This window comes from Phyllobates terribilis, unplaced genomic scaffold (genome assembly GCF_046119375.1).
Source record: "Phyllobates terribilis strain yellow unplaced genomic scaffold, ASM4611937v1 Scaffold_1__5_contigs__length_1240528914, whole genome shotgun sequence".
In the NCBI taxonomy this organism is placed as follows: domain Eukaryota; kingdom Metazoa; phylum Chordata; class Amphibia; order Anura; family Dendrobatidae; genus Phyllobates; species Phyllobates terribilis.
The window spans coordinates 113,295,974-113,320,587 of record NW_027362761.1 but is presented as its reverse complement, the minus strand read 5'-3'; the positions used below and the strand labels follow the sequence as shown (position 1 = coordinate 113,320,587).

The 24,614-nt window shown below is 45.3% G+C and overlaps 1 protein-coding gene across 2 annotated transcripts in view; it reads right to left on the bottom strand.

Annotated features, from left to right (window-relative positions):
• The window catches only part of SLC44A1 (solute carrier family 44 member 1), a 129,082-nt gene that overhangs the window by 40,503 nt on the left and 63,965 nt on the right, over window positions 1–24,614 (bottom strand). For both annotated transcript variants that reach the window (XM_073666604.1, XM_073666611.1), the window contains one exon: window positions 1,136–1,225. In XM_073666604.1, coding sequence (XP_073522705.1) covers window positions 1,136–1,225 — 90 coding nt within the window. The remainder of the gene's footprint in view (window positions 1–1,135; window positions 1,226–24,614) is intronic.

Sequence of the window (24,614 nt, the reverse complement as noted above, 5' to 3'; positions counted from 1 at the left end):
CTATCGCATCGGGAGGGCAGTAATGTCACGATGGGGGCAGGGTTTGCAGCGTTGAGAATCTCCCCTCCCCCATGTGCTCACCCACCTATCCACTCTCTCTTTCCCCCTTGTGCTGACTTCTCCCATCTTTGCTCTCTTCTTTGACCGGTCTACCCCATGTGCTATCCCCCCTTGTCTGCCGTCTCTCCCCCTCCTGTGCTGTGTTCTCCCCTCGTGTGCTGTCCTGTTTGAGCTGTCTCCCCCCTGTGCTCAATCTCTCTCTCCCCTAAGAACCCCCCCCCATCTGCTGTCTTCTCCTCGTGATCTCTTCTTTGACCTGTGTACCCCATGTGCTCTCCCCCCCGTGCTGTCTTCTTCCTTCCTTCCTCTTGTTTGAGCCGTCTCCCCGTGCAGTAAATCAGACCGCCGCCATCTTTGTGCAGGCAGATAGCAGAAGTCACATTAAAACTGCGAATGCACTCCTCCTGTACAAAGATGGCGGCGGTCAGTGAATCATTCGGCTGATCCTGGCGGCGGCGTGTTCGCGACGGTGTTCCGCTGGTGGTACCGTTGTGTGTATGTGTGGTGCGTACGGCGTATACAGTGTGTGTGTGTGTGTGTGTATACACGGCGTACGCGTATACAATGTGTGTGTTGCATACGGCGTATACAGGGTGTGTGTCTGTGTTGCGCGTACAGCGTACACAGTGTGTGTGTGTGTGTCTGTGTTGCATGTACAGAGTATACAGTGTGTGTGTTGAGCGTACGGCGTATACAGTGTGTGTGTGTGTGTGTTGCGACAGTGTTCCGCTGGTGGTTCCGCGCAAGAGGCTGGTGCCACCAGCTGTTTCCATATTGAGACACCCATCACTTGAGTGTCCCAATATGGCGGTCGGCAAACTTACGCCACTTGGAATTGTGGGATCCGGACACATCTGGACGGAACAGGATGTGAAGACATTACAAGGTAAGTATATATTAGATACAACTCGTTCTAATGACCCTTCACAGATGAAGCAAACTTGTGAGTAACTATTTCCTATAAAATCCAACGCACCACAAGTCTTCTATGGCACTCTGTTACTAATGATATGTTCTTATTCTAGTTCCGTACATTTTCAGTGACCTATAAAGAAATTAGAGCAGTAAAACTTACCGAGTGATCCCAATGTGACCAAGATGGTTAAAATCCACACAAGCACTCTAGAGATGTACCTGATGACAACCATCAAAATCATTGAAAGCACTGCAAAGAAAATGTAAAATTGCATCAAAAATATTTTACAATTTCCTCATTTTATTACATTGTACAATTCCATGCATGTTGTTCTGGATAACGTACGAGTGCCCTATAGAGCCCCTTCATTCTGGAGATCAGAGACTTCACCTAGATATTCGGGCCACATATATATAACATATCAGAAGATCATTTTGACTGTGTTTTTACCACTTCCATCATTCTGCTCATCTACTCTTCAGATATTTAAAGCTTGCCAACAATGTACTACTGTCAATGTTCGTATAGCTACAAAACTCAAAAATAAAAGAGAATCTTTCACCATGAAAAACAGTCCTAAAGCTACAAAAATATATGGATAGCAAATATCAAGGACATAATTTTTGTGTCCTAAACTTCTAAGCTCTGTCAAACGGTAGACAAACTAATTTTGCCAAATCAGCAGACATCGACAGGTTTCGCCAACAGTCTAATGTGTATGGGGCCCCAGACAACAACGGTTGTCGGAGATGTCAATTGGGTATGTCTGATTTTGGACTGCTGATCGCTATGTTTTACCGGTGATAAGCAGTTGCCAGACATAACAGACGTCTCTCTCATAGAGAAACATAGGAGAGCTCGGGTGAACGATTGCTCCTATGGAAGGGAAAGCAGGTTGAGATGGCTGTCAGCCGATCAACCAAAGCATCGTTCAGCTGACATCCATCTAATGTGTATGGCTGGCCTAAGCCTGCAAATGGTCCTTGATCTGAATGGTGGGGAGGCATCCAGGAGTTCTGGTGTACTGTTTGTCAATGCTTAGGTGTCCAGGAGATTGTAACAATTCAGAACATTGGTCCTATAGGAATGAATTGCAGTGGATCTGCAGTACCCAGCAGCAGACACTACACAGTTGTGGCTGTGCTATTCAGCTCTGCAATGGATAACATCCAGTAATCCATAATGTAGCAATTCAGGGCATATTTTCATGGTGACAGATACTCTTCAATGTGCAGGAACAGATCAGAATATAGCACACCTTATAGATTATGCAATATCAATAAATGTATTACATTATTACAATAGTATCACAAATGAAACATATAGCACACAACTTTTAGTGATATGTATTGAATCTAAAGCAAAAGCTATTGATATAGAGTAATTCAGAGACCTGTGCCATCATTGCAGATGTTGTCTTTCCAAAATCTCAGGCTATCAGCGATACTACTTTGCTGGAAATTGCAGAGGCAAGCTAGGCTGGCTTGATCAAGTGATGTGCCGTACGACAAGTGAATGCTTATCAGTGTTACAGATGACAATGTGTCAGCAAAGTTAGAGGTGGCCTCCTGCATGAGGCATTGCTACCTTCTGCCAACTTCAGTATTGATTTTACCTTACAGATTTGCCTGAGAATAATGTGAAATGCTCATGGCCGAGGGTAAACAAACGTGAAAAGAAATGCTGATACATGGCAAGATGTATTCAACTTACAACCGTGCAGAAATTCAGAAAATGTACAACGTGTCATTACATCAAACAATTTTGCCTTCGTGGATCAGTTAATTGAGAACATAATGTGATAAATTAAAGGGGTCATTTGGGTTTGTAAAAAAAAAAAAAAAAGGCTATGGGGAGGAATTGATAGACAACTAACCCGGTCACTGGCATCACTCCGATGGTTCACTGGCATCACTCTGATGGGCCCCGCTAATCTTGCAGTGATCACATCATGTCCATCATTTACGTGACCAATGATGCCAATTAATGGCCTCAGCAGTGACACTTTCATATATGGCAGGTGACCACTGAGACAAATAAGTGGTTAAAGCAAACACATGAATGATGGATGCCTTTGCTGTGGAATCAGCAGAAAAGACTAAAGCAGCAGTAGTGCAGTGGCAGGAGTCTGAGGAGGTGAGCATTGCTTAATTAGTATTTTAAAGACACTTCCTGCTTTAGGCTGTGTGCCCACTATGCAATTCCGCTGCAGAAACGCTTAAAAAACGCATGGTAGAAGGTCTGCCATGTTCCCCAATGATAATCCGCATGTGCTGTGCACATGCTGCGGAAATTTCCACTGTGGATTATCATTGTGGAAAAAAAACAGAACAACCAATTATTTTGCGTAATCGCAGCGTTTTCGCCGCCATTGACCTGCATTGAATCGCTTAATATCCGCCTCACTACATGTGCCATGTGGATATTAAGCGATTCAATGTGCGGATGGTACCTGGGTCTGGAGAGGAGGAGACTCCCCTCCAGACCTGGATACCATAGTACCTGTATGTATGTATGTATGTATGTATGTATGTATGTATGTATGTATATATGTATATATGTATATATATATATATACATACATATACACACACACACACTATATATACAGTACAGACCAAAAGTTTGGACACACCTCATTTAAAGATTTTTCTGTATTTTCATGACTATGAAAATTGTACATTCACACTGAAGGCATCAAAACTATGAATTAACACATGTGGAATTATATACTTAACAAAAAAGTGTAAAACAACTGAAAATATGTCTTATATTCTAGGTTCTTCAAAGTAGCCACCTTTTGCTTTGATGACTGCTTTGCACACTCTTGGCATTCTCTTGATGAGCTTCAAGATGTAGTCACCGGAAATGGTTTTCACTTCACAGGTGTGCCCTGTCAGGTTTAATAAGTGGGATTTCTTGCCTTAAAAATGGGGTTGGGACCATCAGTTGTGTTGTGCAGAAGTCTGGTGGATACACAGCTGATAGTCCTACTGAATAGACTGTTAGAATTTGTATTATGGCAAGAAAAAAGCAGCTAAGTAAAGAAAAACAAGTGGCCATCATTACTTTAAGAAATGAAGGTCAGTCAGTGCGAAAAATTGGGAAAACTTTGAAAGTGTCCATAAGTGCAGTTGCAAAAACCATCAAGCGCTACAAAGAAACTGGCTCACATGAGGACGGCCCCAGGAAAGGAAGACCAAGAGTCACCTCTGCTTCTGAGGATAAGTTTATCCGAGTCACCAGCCTCAGAAATCGCAGGTTAACAGCAGCTCAGATTAGAGACCAGGTCAATGCCACACAGAGTTCTAGCAGCAGACACATCTCTTCAACAACTGTTAAGAGGAGACTTTGTACAGCAGGCCTTCATGGTAAAATAGCTGCTAGAAAACCACTGCTAAGGACAGGCAACAAGCAGAAGAGACTTGTTTGGGCTAAAGAACACAAGGAATGGACATTAGACCAGTGGAAATCTGTGCTTTGGTCTGATGAGTCCAAATTTGAGATCTTTGGTTCCAACCACCGTGTCTTTGTGCGACGCAGAAAAGGTGAACGGATGGACTCTACATGCCTGGTTCCCACCGTGAAGCATGGAGGAGGAGGTGTGATGGTGTGGGGGTGCTTTGCTGGTGACACTGTTGCGGATTTATTCAAAATTGAAGGCATACTGAACCAGCATGGCTACCACAGCATCTTGCAGCGGCATGCTATTCCATCCAGTTTGCGTTTAGTTGGACCATCATTTATTTTTCAAAAGGACAATGACCCAAAATACACCTCCAGGCTGTGTAAGGGCTATTTGACCAAGAAGGAGAGTGATGGGATGCTACGCCAGATGACCTGGCCTCCACAGTCACCAGACCTGAACCCAATCAAGATGGTTTGGGGTGAGCTGGACCGCAGAGTGACGGCAAAAGGGCCAACAAGTGCTAAGCATCTCTGGGAACTCCTTCAAGATTGTTGGAAGACCATTTCTGGTGACTACCTCTTGAAGCTCATCAAGAGAATGCCAAGAGCGTGCAAAGTAGTCGTCAAAGCAAAAAGATGGCTACTTTGAAGAACCTAGAATATAAGACATATTTTCAGCTGTTTCACACTTTTTTGTTAAGTATATAATTCCACATGTGTTAATTCATAGTTTTGATGCCTTCAGTGTGAATGTACAATTTTCATAGTCAAGAAAATACAGAAAAATCTTTAAATGAGAAGGTGTGTCCAAACTTTTGGTCTGTACTGTATATGCATACATATACACACACACACACATACATATACACACACATATATATATATACATATATATATATATATACATATATACACATACATATATACACATATACATATACACACACACATTATACTTACCTTCTGATGTCCCCCGGTCTCCTCAGCTATGCGTCCTGACTTCCCAGCAGCTCGCGATGGTCTAAAAGGACCTGCCATAACGTCATTTAGTCATGTGACGGGTCACACGACCGCTGAGGTCGGTGGTCACGTTACCAGTCACATGACTAAATGACGTCATGGCAGGTCCTTTTAGACAACCGCGAGACACCGGGAAGACCGGACGCACCGGAGAAAAGATCGGGGGCCACCGGAAGGTGAGTATAATATTTATTTTTTATCATTCTTTTACGGTCACACTATATAAATCCATGCCGGTTGCATGGATCTATATAGTGTGACCAAGTTGACAAGCACTTTCCAAGTGATGCTAAAATCGCTTCTTGGAAAGCGCTTGACAGCCCGCATGCGGAAATGCATGTGAAGAACGCTTCACATCCGCATGTCCCTGGCAGGAAAACGCATGTATAATCCGCATGTACAATCCGCATGCGTTTTTTTCTGCCAGGGAGATGCAGAAACGCTCAGGAAAAATCCAGAGCATTTCTGCATCGTGGGCACATAGCCTTAGTCAGTTTTTCTTTTCTGGACAAACAGTGTTCTACATAGCTGCTCACCATTATTGCCACCCCTTCATTTTTTTCATAGACCAGTACATTTACATTTATTTCTGAAGATATTCTACAAAGTTATATCCTCAGGATTTTTTAAATTAGTGGTCCAAAGTAATGCATCAATAAAACATTGTTTTTCAACTTCCATGTTGCAATTTCAAAAAAGAAACAGAATAAAAGCATGTGCAGCAATAAAGGCACCCAGGGCCGGCGTCAGCACCCGGCGCACCCGGGCAAATGCCGGGGCCCTGAGCAGGCAGAGGGGCCCACTGGCGGTCGCGCACCCCGCTGGGCTATGGGCGGAGGAGAGCGGTGTCAGTGCCCGCCCTTCTCCGCCGTTTGCTCAGGGCCCCGGCAGCCGGATACTTACCTCTCCCCGTGCCTCCGCAGATCAGCTGTCTTCCTGCTCTGCGCTCCCTGTGACGTCACAGGTCAGAGGGCGCGGTGACGCCTTTACACCGCGCCCTCCCCTGAGCCGTCACAGGGAGCGCTGAGGGGGAAGACGCCGACAACGCTGGAGTCCCGGACCCGAGCAGTGGACAGCGGGCAGCGGGCGGTTGGTAGCAGGTGAGGAGACGGGAGGTGAGTATTTGATTTTTTTTTTTTTAATGTATGGAGGCATGGGGCAGTATAAAGAGAGGGGGGGGCATCCTGCATGGGGCATTATAAAGAGGAGGGGTGACAGCCTGCATGGGGCATTATAAAGAGGAGGGGTGACAGCCTGCATGGGGCATTATAAAGAGGAGGGGTGACAGCCTGCATGGGGCATTATAAAGAGGAGGGGTGACAGCCTGCATGGGGCATTATAAAGAGGAGGGGTGACAGCCTGCATGGGGCATTATAAAGAGGGCGGGGGGCATCCTGCATGGGGCATTATAAAGAGGAGGGGTGACAGCCTGCATGGGGCATTATAAAGAGGAGGGGTGACAGCCTGCATGGGGCATTATAAAGAGGGTGGGGGGCATCCTGCATGGGGCATTATAAAGAGGAGGGGTGACAGCCTGCATGGGGCATTATAAAGAGGAGGGGTGACAGCCTGCATGGGGCATTATAAGGTGGGGAACAGCCTGCATGGTGCATTATAAAGAGGGGGGGGCATCCTGCATGGGGCATTATAAAGAGGAGGGGTGACAGCCTGCATGGGGCATTATAAGGTGGGGAACAGCCTGCATGGGGCATTATAAAGAGGGAGGGGGGATTCCTGCATGGGGCATTATAAAGAGGAGGGGTGACAGCCTGCATGGGGCATTATAAAGAGGGGGGGGGGGGATTCCTGCATGGGGCATTATAAAGAGGGGGGGTGACAGCCTGCATGGGGCTTTATAAGGTGGGGAACAGACTGCATGGGGCATTATAAAGAGGGCGGGGGGCATCCTGCATGGGGCATTATAAAGAGAGGGGGGGACATCCTGCATGGGGCATTATAAAGAGGAGGGGTGACAGCCTGCATGGGGCATTATAAGGGGGGGACAGCCTGTATGGGGCATTATGTGGGGGGTAACAGCCTGCATGCAGCATTGTATGGGGGCCAGTATCCTGTATGGAGCGTTATAAGGGGACCGGTATCCTGTATGGAGCGTTATATGGGGGCCAGTATCCTGTATGTAGTTTTATAAGGGGACCAGTATCCTGTATGGAGCGTTATATGGGGGCCAGTATCCTGTATGGAGCTTTATAAGGGGACCGGTATCCTGTATGGAGCGTTATATGGGGGCCAGTATCCTGTATGTAGTTTTATAAGGGGACCAGTATCCTGTATGGAGCTTTATAAGGGGACCAGTATCCTGTATGGAGCTTTATAAGGGGACCAGTATCCTGTATGGAGCGTTATATGGGGGCCAGTATTCTGTATGGAGCCTTATATGGGGGCCAGTATTCCGTATGGAGCCTTATATGGAAGCCAGTATTCCGTATGGAGCCTTATATGGGGGCCAGTATTCCATATGGGGGCCAGTATTCCGTATGGAGCCTTATATGGGGGCCAGTATTCCGTATGGAGCCTTATATGGGGGCCAGTATTCCGTATGGAGCCTTATAGCATTATAAGGGGGGGACAGCCTGTATGGGGCATTATGTGGGGGGTAACAGCCTGCATGCAGCATTGTATGGGGGCTAGTATCCTGTATGGAGCGTTATATGGGGGCCAGTATCCTGTATTGAGCTTTATAAGGGGACCAGTATCCTGTATGGAGCGTTATATGGGGGCCAGTATTCTGTATGGAGCCTTATATGGGGGCCAGTATTCCGCATGGAGCCTTATATGGGGGTCAGTATTCCGCATGGAGCCTTATATGGGGGTCAGTATTCCGCATGGAGCCTTATATGGGGGTCAGTATTCCGCATGGAGCCTTATATGGGGGTCAGTATTCCGCATGGAGCCTTATATGGGGGTCAGTATTCCGCATGGGGCCTTATATGGGGGTCAGTATTCCTTATGGGGCCTTATATGGGGGCCAGTATTCCGTATGAAGCGTTATATGGGGGCCAGTATTCCGTATGGAGCCTTATATGGGGGCCAGTATTCTGTGTGGAGCGATTCACCGATTTCTGAGCTATTGTGGAATTTACAATAGATATCACTCATGTAATGTAAGAAGTGAAATCTTTGCATTGTACTATATATATATATATATATTTCTCCGCCGTATCTGTGCATCATGAATCATGGTATGTGTTAAAGGGGCCCACTGAGACTCTTTCGCCCGGGGCCCAGAAAAACCTGGAGCCGGCCCTGAAGGCACCCCTAATTAATACTTGGTTGCACACCCTTTGGCATTGATGACAGCCTCCAAACGTTTCTTGTAGCCATTTATTAGCTTCTTGCACTCCACAGCTGGAATTTTCTCCCATTCTTCCAGTTTGTTCAGGTTCTTGAATGTTTGCAGGGTTCTTTTTCCCAATGGCAGATTTCAGCTCACCCCAAAGATTTTCAATGGAATTAAGGTCAGGACTCATTGTTGGCCATTTTAAAACAGTCCATTTTTTTCTTTTTCGACTATTTCATTGCATTTTTAGATGTGTGCTTTGGGTCATTGTCTTGCTGGAGGACCCATGATCTTCGACTCAAAGCATGCTTTCTTAAACTGGGTAAAAGACATTTTGCTCTAAAATCTCTTGATAATTCTCCGATTTCATGATTCCTGTGATATGGTCAAGGCCTCCAGTACCAGACGCAGCAAAGCAACCCCACGGCATTATGGATCCTCCACCATGCTTAACTGTTGGTAAGGTGATATTTTCCTTATAAGCTTAATTGCTCCTCCTGTAAACAAACTGTTGCTTAGCATTGTCAAAAATCTCTATTTTTGTTTCATCCGTCCACAGAACATTTTCCCAGAAGGATTGTAGTTTGTCAAGATACTATTTGGCAAACACCAGTTGTTCCTTTTTTATGTCTTTTCTTCATCAATGGTTTCTTCCTTGGCCTTCTCCCATAAAGCTCTGCTTGGTTTATTGTGCGGCGAATGGTACTTGTTGAAACCATGACCCCAGACTGCTCCAGGTTGGCCTTCAGGTCTTTGGATGTTTGACGTGGTGTTTTTTCCACCATTCGCACCAACCTTCGAAGACTTCTCTTATCAATTTTCCTCTTTTCCCCACGTCTAGGGAGGTTCCCGACTGTTACATGCTTGGCAAACTTCTTAATAACATTGTGCACTGCTGAAACTGGGATACCAAGGTCTTTGGAGATGGCCTTATACCCTTTGGAAGTCTTGTGTTTGCTAATAGCAGTTCTGATGTCCTCAGACAGCTCCTTTGTCTTCACCATTGTGACAAAGGAACAGCGCCTATCATGTGGCTTTTTAAAACACTGAAGTCATCATTCATTGGCTAATTCATGTCACATGGGCACCGACAATTAATCACAGGCGAATCTCTTGTGATTTACCACAGGCGAGTCAAAATGTGTTTCCATACTAAATTAAGGTAAAGGGTTCCTATACAAGTGTCACAGCAAGCTTTAGGTTTTTTTATTTTTTCCTCCCATTGTTTTTTGTTTTAAATTACTGTTTATCATTTGCTCTTTTGCATTTAACACGAGTGCTCTATACAAAAAACTGTTTCACTTGATTCATTTTTTTCAGGAGATATTCCACATTATGTACTTAAACTTCATGGGAGTCAATAACGATGAGCAGGACTGTATATTAGCAGCTGATTCATTAAGTCTGGCAATGCTTACAACAGTCTTAATAAAAGGCTTGCTGGAGTACCATGTGCCAAATTCATTAAAGGGTACCTGACCTCAGAAAACTGCCTATTAAGCTAATCCCAGGCTTCTGCTGGCAATTAAATGTTTATTAGAACTATATTTATAGATATAGATGTACCATAGTTTTGCTATAGTTATAAGGTAAAAGTTTTCCACTCATGGAGACAAGTTGTTCACCCGAGTAATCGGGAAAGGATGGTATACTGGCTTGTAAAACGTCCCTATCCCTTTAATCACCCCCACCAAGTGACGTCAGTGCAGACATTCGATTGCCTGTGCAGACACTTGCATGATCTGGGCTCAGAACGCCTCCTCTGTCACGGGCAGCAAGCGGAAATGTACATACCTCAGCCTCACCAAGCTCACCGCGTCCGGATCATGCGGCTGCACTAAATATCAAATATGTTGGCACTGACGTCACCTAGTTGGAGCAATCAATCAAATGGAAAGAATCTCTCTTCACACCATGACCCGGCCAGTATACCATACTGCCCCGATGACTCGGGGTAATGATTTGCCACTCCCGAAGGAAAGTTGTTTCTTTACAACTATAGCAAAACCACTACACACATAGTTTAACGACAAATATCAATCATGTAATTGCCTGCAGCAGCCTGGGATTAGTTTAATATGCAATGTTTTGATGTCTGGTTACATTTAAGGCTGTATTCCCAAAATGAGGTTTTGACCCTGCGTATTTTCACTGCGTCAAAACGGCAGGGTCTTACAGTTCCATCAAAGTGGATGGGATTTATAGAAATCTCATGCCCACTGTGCTTTTTTTTTTTTTTTACTCCGCATAAACTGACCCATGGTGCGGGTTTCAAATCCGCAGCATGTCCATTTCTCTTTCGGGTACACTGAGTTTTAAGAGCGGATCTTCCCCATAGGCTTGCATTAGATGCAGAAAATACGCAAGTAAAAAAAAGCATGTAATCTGCACATGACTATATCAATAAAGTTTTATCACAGCTAAATACCAGAAAGTATCAAAAACAAAGCAGCTTTATTTAAAACATGTCATAGAAAACTCACCAAAAGCTCATGGTGGGAACGAAGCCCAAGAGGCATATTCCACTAAATCCGCCGCATCTTCCATGGGGTATGCACCTAACCAGAAATTGTACTCCAGTCCACTGGGGTAGCATTTCTGGCGTAAAAACTGCCAGCATTTTTGTTGAATCTGATGGGTGGGCGTAGTTACATAGTGCTGCTCTCATTTTTGCAGAATTGCTTCAAAATGGTGTGAAAACATGCAAAGTTGCCAAAGTTTTGTGCAACTCCACGTTGTGCAAAAATGTTGCAACTTTTAAAAGCGTTTACGCTAGTTTTCTGGTGCAAAAGCTTTGATGAATCACCCTCGTAACCTCTTTGTAGTAAAATAAATCCCTAATTTTAATATGTCTGAATTACAGAAGTTAAAACCCTAGTGAAACAAACTCTAACAAGGAGTCAAAATCAATTGGATTTGACTTGAAATTGTGCAGTCTGATCCACATGTTTATCTCAAATCAACTGAGTAGTGGGTAAAATACATTGCAACTGCTTCCCGGTGGTCTGAAGAAGGTATCATTGTGTTAATTCCTTGTCCATCGTTTAATATATTTTTTTCTTCATAAATCAATAAATAGTCCAAGTGAATATAAGCAACTTTGTAATAGATCTGAACATAGAAATTGGCCTCTTTCTACTTCTGGATTGATCTTGCACTCTCAATTCAGGGGTAAAATCTGTATTCAGTGTAGACAGAATTTCATACTGAGATAAGAGATGGCAGCTGGAGCCCATAAAGTTCTATGGAAAGGGAAGGGGGAGGAGCTAGAGGCAGACAAACATTCTGCTGCAAGCTCACTGAGCAAACCATCAGGCTACGATCCCACATTCAGGACCTGCTGCGGCCCTGACATTGCAGAACTTCCACACCACATGCGCACTATTTTATGCAAATTAGCTGACTTTTTGTTTTGCACATGCAGATTTTTCCCATCTAAGCAAGTGTATGGGGAAAATCTGCATGCGTAACCGCAAGAGCAATTGACATGCTGTGGATCTGAAAGACAGATCTCTCCTTTGTACATCTCTGAACTAATCTCCCAATATATTCCCTCTCGTAATCTCCGGTCCTCCCAAGTCCTCCTCCTCTCCTCCACACTTAGTCGTTCCTCACCCAATCGCCTCTCCCGAATATCCCCCATCCTATGGAATTTTGTGCCTCAACATGTCCGATTATCCGCCACACTTGGATCCTTCAGACGGAACCTGAAAACCCATCTCTTCAAGAAAGCTTACAGCCTGCAATGACCCTGCTGCCTCCTCAACAACACCGGAGCTACTGCAACCCCCAACCTACTGTCTCCTTCTCCGTTCATGTAGAATGTAAGCCCGAAAGGGCAGGGTCCTCTTCCCTCTGTACCAGTCTATCATTGTTAGTTCATTTACTGTAATTGATATCTGTATGTTGTATGTAACCCCTTCTCATATACAGCACCATGGAATCAATGGTGCCATATAAATAATAATAAAAATAATAATAATGTCAGTTTCTGTGGGCGATCCACAGAGATGCATAGTGGACATGGGATTTCTAGAAATCCCATCCACTATGCCAGACCCGGGCTAACTGCGGCCCGCGGGCCACCTCCGGCCCTCTGACTGTTCCTGTCGGCGCAGACACTCAGCCAGAGAGCAGGAGAAAGCCTGAACTAGGATTCATCAGCACAATTTCAGCCCCACCCCCTCTTCTCATTGGTGGATGCGGGTCTGCTCAGCAACTCAAATTCTGCAGCAGCCTTCAGAACAGGAGGAGGGAAGCTGGGACTATGACACCATCTGCTGCAGAAAACGGGCAAGTAGCTTCTAAGTGGAGCCCAGATAACAACGTGTAGGAGGCAGCAGTGTGTGTTTGCTGGGCTGATTAAATCACAGCCCCAGCAATGCCTCCTTTCACACTAAGGCTGTGTGCCCACGATGCAGAAATACTAAGGATTTTTTCCTGAGCGTTTCTACATCTCCCTGGCAGAAATAACGCATGCGGATTGTACATGCATTTTTCCTGCCAGGGACATGTGGAAGTGAAGCGTTCTTCATATGCATTTCCACATGCAGATTGACAAGCGCTTTCCAAGCGATTTTAGCATCACTTGGAAAGTGTTTGACAACTTGGTCACACTATATAAATCCATGCAACCGGCATGGATTTATATAGTGTGACCCGAGAGAATGTCAAAAAATAAATCTATACTTACCTTCCGATGGCCCGCGCTGTCTTGCTTCACCGTCCCTGGCTGCCGGCAGCTCGCGGTACACTGAAGGACCCGCCGACATCAGCGTCGCGTGACCCGTCACATGACTGACGTCAGCGCAGGTCCTTCAGTACATCGCGAACTGCCCGGAAGCAAGGAGGAGCGCAGCGCGGGCCACCAGAAGGTAAGTATATATATTTTATTCTATTCTTTTTTTTACAGTTTTCTATGGTACCCGGGTCCGGAGGAGAGTCTCCTGTCCTCTAGACCTGGGTACCATCCGCACACTGGAACGCATGGAATGTGCATCTACATATACAGTGATGCGTAATCCATACGGTCTAATGCAAGTCAATGGCGGCGAAAACGCAGCACTTCAGCAAAATAATTGGTAGTGCTGCGTTTTTTTCCGCAATGATAATCCACAGCGGAAATTTCCGCAGCATGTGCACAGCACATGCGGATTATCATTGGGGAACATGGCAGACCTTCTACCAAGTGTTTTTTAAGTGTTTCTGCAGTGTTTTTGCCGCTGCGGAAACGTTTAAAAAACACATCGTGGGCACACAGCCTAACTGTGGAATAAAAGCTGGGACTGCAGTTTATGTTCAGGGAGAGCAGCCATTTAGTAGCCACAGTATCTCCCTGGGTTTTCCTGGCAGCTCATGGGAAATAAAACACTTGGGCTGAGTATTCCTACTGAATACAGGGTCCAGCAGTGAAGTGCCCCTCTGACCTCCACTACATGCAGCCTGCAGGTGAGAAATTCCCGGTGCTCCCCATGTACTCCGCTGCCTACTCACCTTTAGATGTGAAGGTTAACCTTTTCCAACCCCCTTTTCACCTAGCCGGCCCCTGACAGCGTCCCCTCCACTGATCTGTGGTTTATCACATTCACACAATAGGCTGCAATAAAGAATCCCCCTGCCTGTCACCTCCTGCCCCACATGTGATATGGATCTAGGCCTGTAGAACTTGGGAGGGCAAACAACTTTTTTTCCAATGCTCCCAGAACAGAACAGACATTTATAGGATATTTCATAACTTTCCCAAGTTCTTTTGAAAACATTTACAGCACATCCTGCATTGTACTACTGTACCCAATTTATTAAATATTTTAGGAGTCGGTCCATTTTATTCCGACTCCAACTCCACCAAAATGGACACGGACTCCACAGCCCTGCTTACAATTTCCACTAACAGTGCACTCTCTTGTTGGCTTGTCCCTTCTCTTTAGAGCAAGCAAGGGAGCGCACTGTCACTGTGCATTCAAAGGAATATAGCACCGGGAGCTCATACTGAGAACTGCGTCAGAATTTACAACCGATGCATTATCAGGTGAGCAGGACTAGCCCAGCCCCTGAAACAGACATCACTGATGATGCCTCATTTCAGAGAGGGTGCAGAGGCTGTGGAAGTGACCGTAGCCTTTGCCCCCTGATGACCGTTCATTTGAGTATCCCAGCATGAACTGGTGAATCTCAAACAAAGTGTTGTTGGAAGTTTAAAAAAAAAAAAAAAAAAAGAAAGTCAGCATGTAGAGGGTACGTTAGCGAATTTTTCATTGTAGTATATTAGAAAAGAAGATTAAATTATTACACTAAATAGATACACATTTAGTATGAAATTCACCTTTGGTTTCGGACCACCACTTTAAGTTCAGCCAATTGTTTCGGCCCTCCACAGAAGTGCCAGTTTCTCATGTGGCCCCCTTGGGAAAATTAATTGCCCACCCCTGCACTATGCTGTAAGATTTGGCTGCTGCGGTTTTGACGCTGCATAAATACGTAGCGTCAAAACAGCAGCAAATCCTGAATGTGGGAATGCACCATCAGGTCATTGGTTTCAAATTTACCAAAGCGTATAATTGAAAACAAAATAAAAAAAACACACACACACACACACACACACACACACACACACACACCACCAAAAAAACCCGAAAAACCGACATTGACCGCTCCTGCCAGAGATTCAGCTACTCTTTGTCAACAGAGCAGAGTAGCGGTTTCTCTTCCTGTTGATAGGGTGGAACTACTGGTGTCATGCTGATTGACAGCCGGTTTCCCCCAATTAGGCAGCGGAGAGCCGGCTGTCAATCAGCATCACACCAGTAGTCCCACCCTGTTGACAGGGTGTAGCTGAATCTCCTGCAGGAGCGATCAATGACAGGCGCCGGGTACAACAGACAGGTAGTTCCCTCTGTTAGCAACTATATGCCTTTTTTTAAAGTCCCGGATATCCCCTTTAACAACCACAGTGATTGCAACGGGGTTATAAAAGGTAGCAGTCAGTGTGGCTCAGATTAACCAGTTCTTAAAGGGGTTGTCCAGTCCAAATTGATAAGTTTCCAGTCACTCTGTGTGACTGCAGACTTATGAATCCCCCAAGCACGCACTGTGGGGATTTGTCGGTTTCAGACCCGGGACCGTAGAGTATTTAGGAGTCACACATACTCCCAGCCAGTGGGCGTGGCCTCGCTCCATACAACTGTATTGAGCAAGGCCGCACCCCATCTAGTGAGGAGGACAACCAGTGGGTGTGGCCAACTAGAGGACAGGGCCTCGCTCCATACGAATGCATGGAAGAAAGGCCGCGCCCCCTGGCAGGGAGGATGCATAACTCACACATACCCTCAGGTCCCGGGTCTGAAACAGGTGAATCCCCGCAGGACAAGGTGCGTGCGCTGGGGGAATTCATAAGTCTGCAGTCACACATAGTGACTGCAGATTTATCGGTTTGGACAGGACAACCCCTTTAAGCTCCACATAGAAATGCCACTAAATTAAATGGCAGTAAAAAGGCAAGGATGATTGGCATGACAAACTACACTTTTCTCTCATACTGACCAAATTTGTTTTAGAAAAAATTACATTTAGGTGGACAATCTGATCACCATTACAGGATACACCATGATTTAGATATAATAAAAACATCATAGGTATTCGTGAAATGTTTAGTAGCTACTGGTCATCATCATTAATAGATATAATTTCAACATACACAAAGTTATAAAATAGAAAGATTCTATGCCACAACCCATTAGAATAATATTATAGAAAAAGCTTAGGAATTGAATATAAAAAGATACAAGATGAGGGTCCCAGGACCAAGGTCTTTTACAGAGCACACATCCACAGTTTGCCACAAATGCAGGTCATTCAAAGATCCGTATAAAGAGAACCCATCAGCACAATTTTGTAAAGTAAAGACATGGCTGTAATAGGGCTGTAGAACATATTACATTGATACCTTTCATGAAGAAATCCGCTTTGTGGTTCTTCTTTAATCAGCATTTGAAATTTTATGCTAATTAGACTTCGGTGCACAGGGGCCGGACTGTACACTGGAGGCAGGCGGAGGGGAATCACAGAGAGGGAGGAGAAGACCCAGTCTGTGAATGACCTGCCTCCTCTGTGTAAAATCTCAGCAGTGCCCTGTCATTCACAGACCAGAGGCGGGCGGAGAAGCTGAGGAATCACAGACGGGGAGGAGAAGACCCAGTGCACGGTCCAGCCCCTGTGCACCGAAATCTAATTAGCAGAAAACTTCACATGATGATTAGAGAACCAGAAAGTACATTTCTTCAAAGTTATTCATGTAATCAGTATTACAGCGCCATTACAGCCATGACTTTACTTTATATTACAGTATCGTGCTGACAGGTTCTCTTTAATCCCTTCACGACCTTTGACGTATATTTACGTCTAAAGGTCGTGTCCCTGCTTTTGATGTGGGATGGCATGCCGAACCCACATCTTTCCCCACACATGATGACTGATTTAATCATGTGCCTCAGTTATATCCTGCTGTCAAATCACTGACAACGAGATTTAATACACGCCGTGATCGTAGGGCACCGATGGGTTGTCCTGATGACCCCCGTGCCTGTCATTACGATCCTCCTGTGAACACCGGCTCCTGGCTGGCATGCATAGGAGATCATGATTTCTGCTGTATATAGTAGTGCTGAAGCATTGCTATCTATAGCACAAGCGATTAAACGATCACAGCTTCAAGTCTCATAAGGAGACTAATGAAGTTAGTAAAAAGTGAAGAAAAAAAAAAGTTTTTTAAAAATATGAAAAAAGTAAATAAAAAAAGAAAAGTTGAAATCACTCCGCTTTTGCCCCATTAAAAATGAAACCATTAAAAAAAAAAAAAAAAAACATCGGGTATCACTGCTTTCATAAAAATCCAATCAATCAAAATATGAATTAAATTAATCCAATTGGTAAACGGCATAATGAGAAAATAATCAAAACGACAGAATTATGTTTTTTTGGTCGCCACAACATTGGAATAAAAGGAGGAGATCAAAACCATCATATCTACCCCTAAATGGCATCAATAAAAACGTCAGCTCAAGATGCAAAAAATAGGCAAAGTATCATGATCACATCCTTGGTATATAGGCCCTACTAGTGTACATGGACACCGTAAAAATAGAATTAGACTTACCGGTAATTTGGTTTCTAAGAAACTCCACGACAACACCAACAGGAGGCCGCCTCCCCATCCTAATTAGGGACAGGAAACAAGAGGTTAAATACCCCTCCCCTTCCCTCTAACCTCAGTGCTTTTCTAAGGACCACAAAGTATGAATGCTTGAAATTTTTATTAACACCAAGGAATTTAAATGAACATAGAGTTTTCATAGGGGGGGAAATTACCCGTGCTGTCGTGGAGGGTCTTCGAAACCGAATTACCGGTAAATCTAATTCTATTTTCTCTAATCCCCTCCACGACAGCACCAACAGGAGTAATACCAAAGAATATCGTTAGGGAGGGACTATCGCCTGCAGAACTTTTCTGCCAAAAGCTAAATCTTTTACAGACATCAAATCTAATCTGTAATGCTTGGTAAAAGTATGGACCGAGGACCAAGTAGCAGCTTTGCAGATCTGCTCGATGGAAGCGCTGGCCCTTTCAGCCCATGAGGCTGACATGGCTCTGGTGGAATGAACTTTTAGCAACACTGGAGGAGGCAGATCTTGACTTTCATACGCCTTCGTGATTGCTTTTTTAATCCAGTTAGCTAGAGAACTCTTGGAGGCGCTCTTCCCTTTGTTTGGTCCCTAGTACTGGACAAAAAGATTTGGATCCTTCCTCCAAGGCTCCGTCTGTTGTAGATAGTAAAGGATGATTCTTCTGACATCTAGAGAATGGAATTCTGATTCTCTGTTGTCTCTGGGATTTTGACAAAACAATGGGAGAATTATCTCCTGCGACATGTGAAAATGGGATGATACCTTTGGAAGGAAAGAAGGGTCTAGGCGGAAGATTATTCTGTCATCCATGATTCTCAGATAAGGCTCCCTGATGGAAAGGGCCTGGATCTTGCCAACTCTTCTTGCTGTTGTTATTGCTACTAATAGAGCTGCCTTCCAAGATAATTTGTCCATCTGAGTTTGAGTCATAGGTTCAAAGGGAGGGATAGTTAGACCCTTTAGAACTATATTTAGGTCCCAGGTAAGAACCAGGAAGGGCCTTCTCGGGCATATTCTAGATGCTGCTGTTATGAACCTCTTTATCCACCGGTGGTCAGCCAGGTTTTGGTCGAAGAATGAACTTAGAGCAGAAATCTGGACTTTCAAGGTGCTGGGTTTTAGTCCTTTAGATAGACCGTCCTGTAAAAAAAATCCAGTATTCTGGCAATATCAGGGTGAAAGGGATCAATAGGAGTAGAACCACATAGAGACGGCCTTCCACATGTTTAAATAGATGGCATTAGTGACCAGTTTCCTGCTTTTCTGCAGGGTGTCTATTACAACATCCGAGAGCCCTTTTGCTTTCAGGATTAAAGGCCTCAGAAGCCTGGCTGCCAGGCATAAGCTGTGGGGAGCCTGATGAAATATCGGACCTTGATGGAGTAGATCGTGGTCCGGAGGCAGGATAAGAGGACCTTCTGGGTTTAGAAGGTTCAGAGCCCCAAACCAACTTCTCTTCAGCCATAAAGGGGCGATCAGAATGGTCTTGACCTTGTCCACTCTGATTTTTTGCAAGGTCCTCGGCAGTAATGGAATTGGAGGAAATGCGTAGGCCAACCTGAAGTTCCATGGGTGAGAAAATGCATCTACCTTTGTAGGATTCTCCCTGGGGTCTGTGGAGAAATATTGATTCACCTTTGTATTCTGTAGATTTGCAAACAGGTCTATGTCTGGGAGTCCCCATTTCCTGTTTATTAACTGAGGCTCCATTCTCCAAGACTTATTTCTGTTGTGCTTAGGAAGTCTGCCTGAATATTGTCGGCGCCTTTTAGATGAAGGGCTGATAAGAGACAGGAGATGATGCTCTACCCAGAGGAAAATTCTTGCCGAGACTTCTCGAAGGCTTTTGAACCTTGTACTGCCCTGATGACGAAGATGGGCCACCGTTGTCATGTTGTCTGAATAAATCATGACATGTGTTCCCTAGACAATAGGACCTGCTGCCTTCAGGGCCTCCTCTACTGCTTTTAGTTCTTTGAAATTGGAGGATTGGCCATCCATCTCTTTGGGCCAGATGTCCTGGAAGGTCTTCTGGGATATGACTGCTCCCCAACATCTTTTGCTAGAGTCCATTGTTAGAGAAGAGATCGAGTGCTGAATCCAAGCAATCCCTTTGGTCAAATTTCCTGGGTTGAGCTACCAGTTGAGATACCTTCACATGGTGGGGAAGAGATATTTTTGAGTTGAGCATCTCTGGAGACTTGTCCCAGTGAGAAAGGATAAAGTTCTGAAGAATTCTTGTATGAGCCTGGGCCCAGGGGACCGCCTGAATGCACGCTGTCATCGACCCCAGGACTGACATGGCAAACCTTATAGATACCGTCGTTTGGCTCTTTAGTATCTGGATCCTTGATCTCACGTTTAACCGTTTGGACGCTGGCAGTAAGGACCTCTGATTTTGAGAATCCAAGAGAATTCCTAAGAAGACCTATTGAGTTGATGGGGTAAGGTATGATTTTTCTCCATTTACGATCCAGCCCAAGGATCCCAGGATCCATAGGACTGATTAAAGTTGGTCTCGGAGAAAGGAAGAAGGAGCAGTGATGAGGAAATCGGCCAGATAAGGGATGATGCAGATATTTTCTTCCCTGATAAATGCAACTACTTCCGCCATGATTTTTGTAACGGTCCGGGGTGCTGAGGAGATGCCGAAGGTAAGGACCCTGAACTGAAAATGGCATACGGTCTGATTTAGAGAGACAGCAAATCTCAGATAACGCTGGTAATCTGGGTGGGTGCGCACATTGTAATATGCGTCTTTTAGGTCTATGGTAGCAATGACGAAGTTTTTCCCAATCAGAGGAACCGTGGTTTTTACAGTCTCCATTTTGAATCTGTGATAAAGAATATATTTATTCAGCCGTTTCAGGTTGATAATAACCCGGTGGGTTCCTTTTGTTTATTTTACTAGGAACAATCTTGAATAACGTCCCTTGCCCTGCTCTGCTTCTGGCACGGGAGTAATTACTGCTGAAGATAGCATTTACTGAAGCTCTGATGTTAGTACTTTCTGGAGTTTTGCTGACGGGAGAGATGTTATTTCCAGTCTCTGAGAAGGAAAAGAGGAAAATTCTATTTTTATTCCTGACCTGACCCAGTCTAGGATCTTGCGGTTTGATGTTATCTTCCCCCATTGCCTGAAGAAACCTGAGATTCTGCCCCCTACTTGTCTGGCGTCATTGCCTATCAGAGCGATGGGACTGAAAAATGTTTTTACCTCTACTCCCTTTGGGGTAGCTCTAGCGACCCGATTTACCTTTCCTCTGTATGAGGGATTATGTGTTTGAGGGGGACGAAATGGCCTCTTTTTGGGTGTTTTTGGTTCAGGGAGAGATTTCTTTTTATCGGACACTTTCTCCAATAAATTGTCCAATGCTGGACCAAACACGTACTCCCCTTTGAAAGGTATGGAGCATAACTTGGATTTAGAAAGGATGTCACCACTCCACATCTTTAACCATAGAGCCCTTCTTGCGGTATTGGAGAGAACCGAAGATCTTGCTGCAATCCGAACAGATTCAGCGGAGGCGTCCTCCAGGAATCCCGCTGCCTTCTGTAAGAGGGGTAGAGAGGCCAGAAGATCTTCTCTGGAAGTACCACTCTGGATATAATCTTCTAACTGATGCAACCAGCGGAACAGGGTTCTTGTGACACAGGTGGAGGAGACGTTCGTTCTTAGGGCAGGAGCTGAGGTCTCCCATGACTTTCTCAGTAAACTGTCCATCTTACGAACAAGTGGATCTTTAAGCTGAGAGGAGTCTTCAAAGGGTAGGGTAGTCTTTTTCGCTACCCTGGCCACCTGAATGTCGACCTTAGGAATCTCTGTCCAGCATTTAGAGATGTTTTCATCTAAGGGAAAGCGATCCTTTAGGTCAGATGGGATGTTCAGCCTTCTTTCTGGAAATTCCCATTCATCCATAATTAAATTCTGGACGTTGTCATGAATGGGGAACACCATTCTCTTCCTTGATCTCAATCCCCCAAACATCTCGTCTTGGACCGTACGTGGCGTTTTTTCTTCTTCCACGCCCATTGCATTTCTGACGGCAAGCAAAAGTTCCTCCATGTCATCAGAGGAGAAGAATTTCCTATCCTCCTGATCAGTACTGATGTCTGGAGTGGCCTCGCCTTCTTCTAACCACGGCTGACATAGGGCCTTTTTGTGGGTGGGTTGGAGTTTCTTATTGCAAATGGCACATCTGCGACTTGCGGGTATTTCTTTTGATTTCGCTGCAGGATCCTTGTCACCCTAAAATAATAAGGGGAAGACATGAGAACGGATCCTGCACCAAGACGGACTTACCCTTACCAGACACACTCACTGGGCCAGGGTTTGTGCTGGGCTCTACAGATGCAGCTTTAGGGGCAGACACATCCATCTTTAGAACCTCAGTCCTACCTTATGGTGTCTTCCATCATTGTCCTTTTATACAGGAACCGAGATCCAGCGCTGTCCTCATCCAAGAGGATGAGGCCCCCCCTCTCCTGATGTCAGGTCCTCCAATCCTGATTATTGCGCTTTTTTTTTCTTTTGAAATTTCAAATTTCCTGCCAAAATGGCGGTGTGTTCCACCCTGGCACGCTACCGGAAGTGACGACGCGGACTGGCGCGCGTCACTTCCTATTCCCTCTCCATGCGGCCTGCTATACACCAGAGGAGAGCGTTGCGCGCAGGGAGAGGGGGAGACATCGCAACTGGCTGGGGAGCTACGGGAGGCCCTCAGCCAATATCTTCTCACTATCCAGCATTGCATGAGCGCTGGAGGATGGTGCGGTCCCGCCGGGAGGCAGGAGCAACGGACATGGAAGGAAGGCACAGGACGATCGATCCACGGCTGCCCGGCTGAAAGGTACTGATTTTGGGGAAGCTGATTGCCGGCCACAGCCCCACCAGAAGGAAACCTCTTCATCCCTTAAGGCCCCGTCACACTTAGCGACGCTGCAACGATCCCGACAACGATATGACCTGTTAGGGATCGTTGCTGCGTCACTATGTGGTCGCTGGTGAGCTGTCAAACAGGCAGGCTCACCAACGATCAGGGGAGCAGCGACATCGTGGAAAGAATCTTTCCACGATGTCCTGCTCCTGGTTACCAGTCTGCTGCTGAAGCAGGAGCAGGCTGGTAACCATGGTAAACATCGGGTTACTAGGGGCACACACGCACCTAGTAACCCGTTGTTTACCATGGTTACCACTCTGCTACAGTGAGCGGGAGGTTACCGCTCACTTCAGCAGGCTCATAACCGTGATAAACAACGGGTTACTAGGTGCGCGTGTGCCCCTAGTAACCCGACGTTTATCATGGTTACCAGCCTGATCGCTGCTCCCGCTGGTCACACACAGCGATGTGTGCTGACCAGCGGGAGGGCAACGACCAAAAAATGGTCCAGGACACTTTGCAGCGATCAGCGACCTCACAGCAGGGGCCTGATAGCTGCAAAGTGTCACACATAGCGACATCGCTGGTGAGGTCGCTGTTGCGTCACCAAAACCGTGACACAACACCGATCTCGCTAGTGATCTCGCTATGTGAGACGGGGGCTTTAGGGACAGGAAAAACACTGAGGTTAGAGGGAAGGGGAGGGGTATTTAACCTCTTGTTTCCTGTCCCTAATTAGGATGGGGAGGCAACCTCCTGTTGGTGCTGTCGTGGAGGGGATTAGAGAAAAGGGGGTTTCCTGCTCATGACCGCCCATGTGCGAGAACAAAAAAAGTTGTGTCAAGGCTATTGCTACTCCGAAGGACCTGATGTATTCATGTGTTACATGCCATTCACTGAGCCGGCAAGCAGGGAAAAGGTCTACATAGTTGTTGTTTCTTATGGCGATACCAGTCTCTGTCTTTTTGTCTTTCTTCATCAAACAAGGCCTTTAAAAGATGTGCAGGATTTTATGCTAATGGCATTATGATGAGCAAAGAATGTATAATTAGTGGCGATCCAACCCCAGGTCCTTCAATGCTAAGACAAACAAGGGGACTGCTGTACTCACGGGATTTATTTAGATGGATTACATAGCAGTATCAGGCACAGACACAATTACATTGGCACTAGTGTGTTTGACTATCAATTATAAACTGATGAAAAGTTTTCTAATGAAAAGTTAGGATTCTTGAAGTTTCTCTGTAGAAAGCAACTTTCAACCTAATGAATGTGGCATTTTTTTTTTTAAAGTAACACTTACCGAATATCCAAAGTCCTGATTTAATTGTTACACTAGATCAGAGCAGTAACTTGAACCTCCGGGGCTTCTGAAAACTACCATTTGTTAAATATCATTTTTAATTCTTGTGGCAGAGGGGCCTCTATGGGTCTTCTCAGGTACTAGTGCACAAGGAGTAACCGTTACCTGAGCATCCCCTACAGATACGCCACTGCACTAGACAACTAGTATATGCAATAACCACTGACAGCCTAAAGGTCCATTCCTATAAACACTCGTTTCACGATGATCCTGAAGTCTAAGCAGGACCTGAAGTCTAACAAGACCTGAGCTGCAGAGAACAATGGCAGCCTACGTGTACAGAACAATCCATGACCGTTCATTCAGTGCATATGAAGAGTGGTTGGTCTGTTTAAAAAGACAACTAAACGACCACTGATCAGGAAACAAGTAGCTGATCAGTGTTTGATCAGTTGGCTAATGTAAGCAGGCCTTAAAAAGTACCCATCCCCAATCGGAGGCTGACCTTTTTATTTAACAAACAATGGGCAGCCCCAGACTGGTGATTTC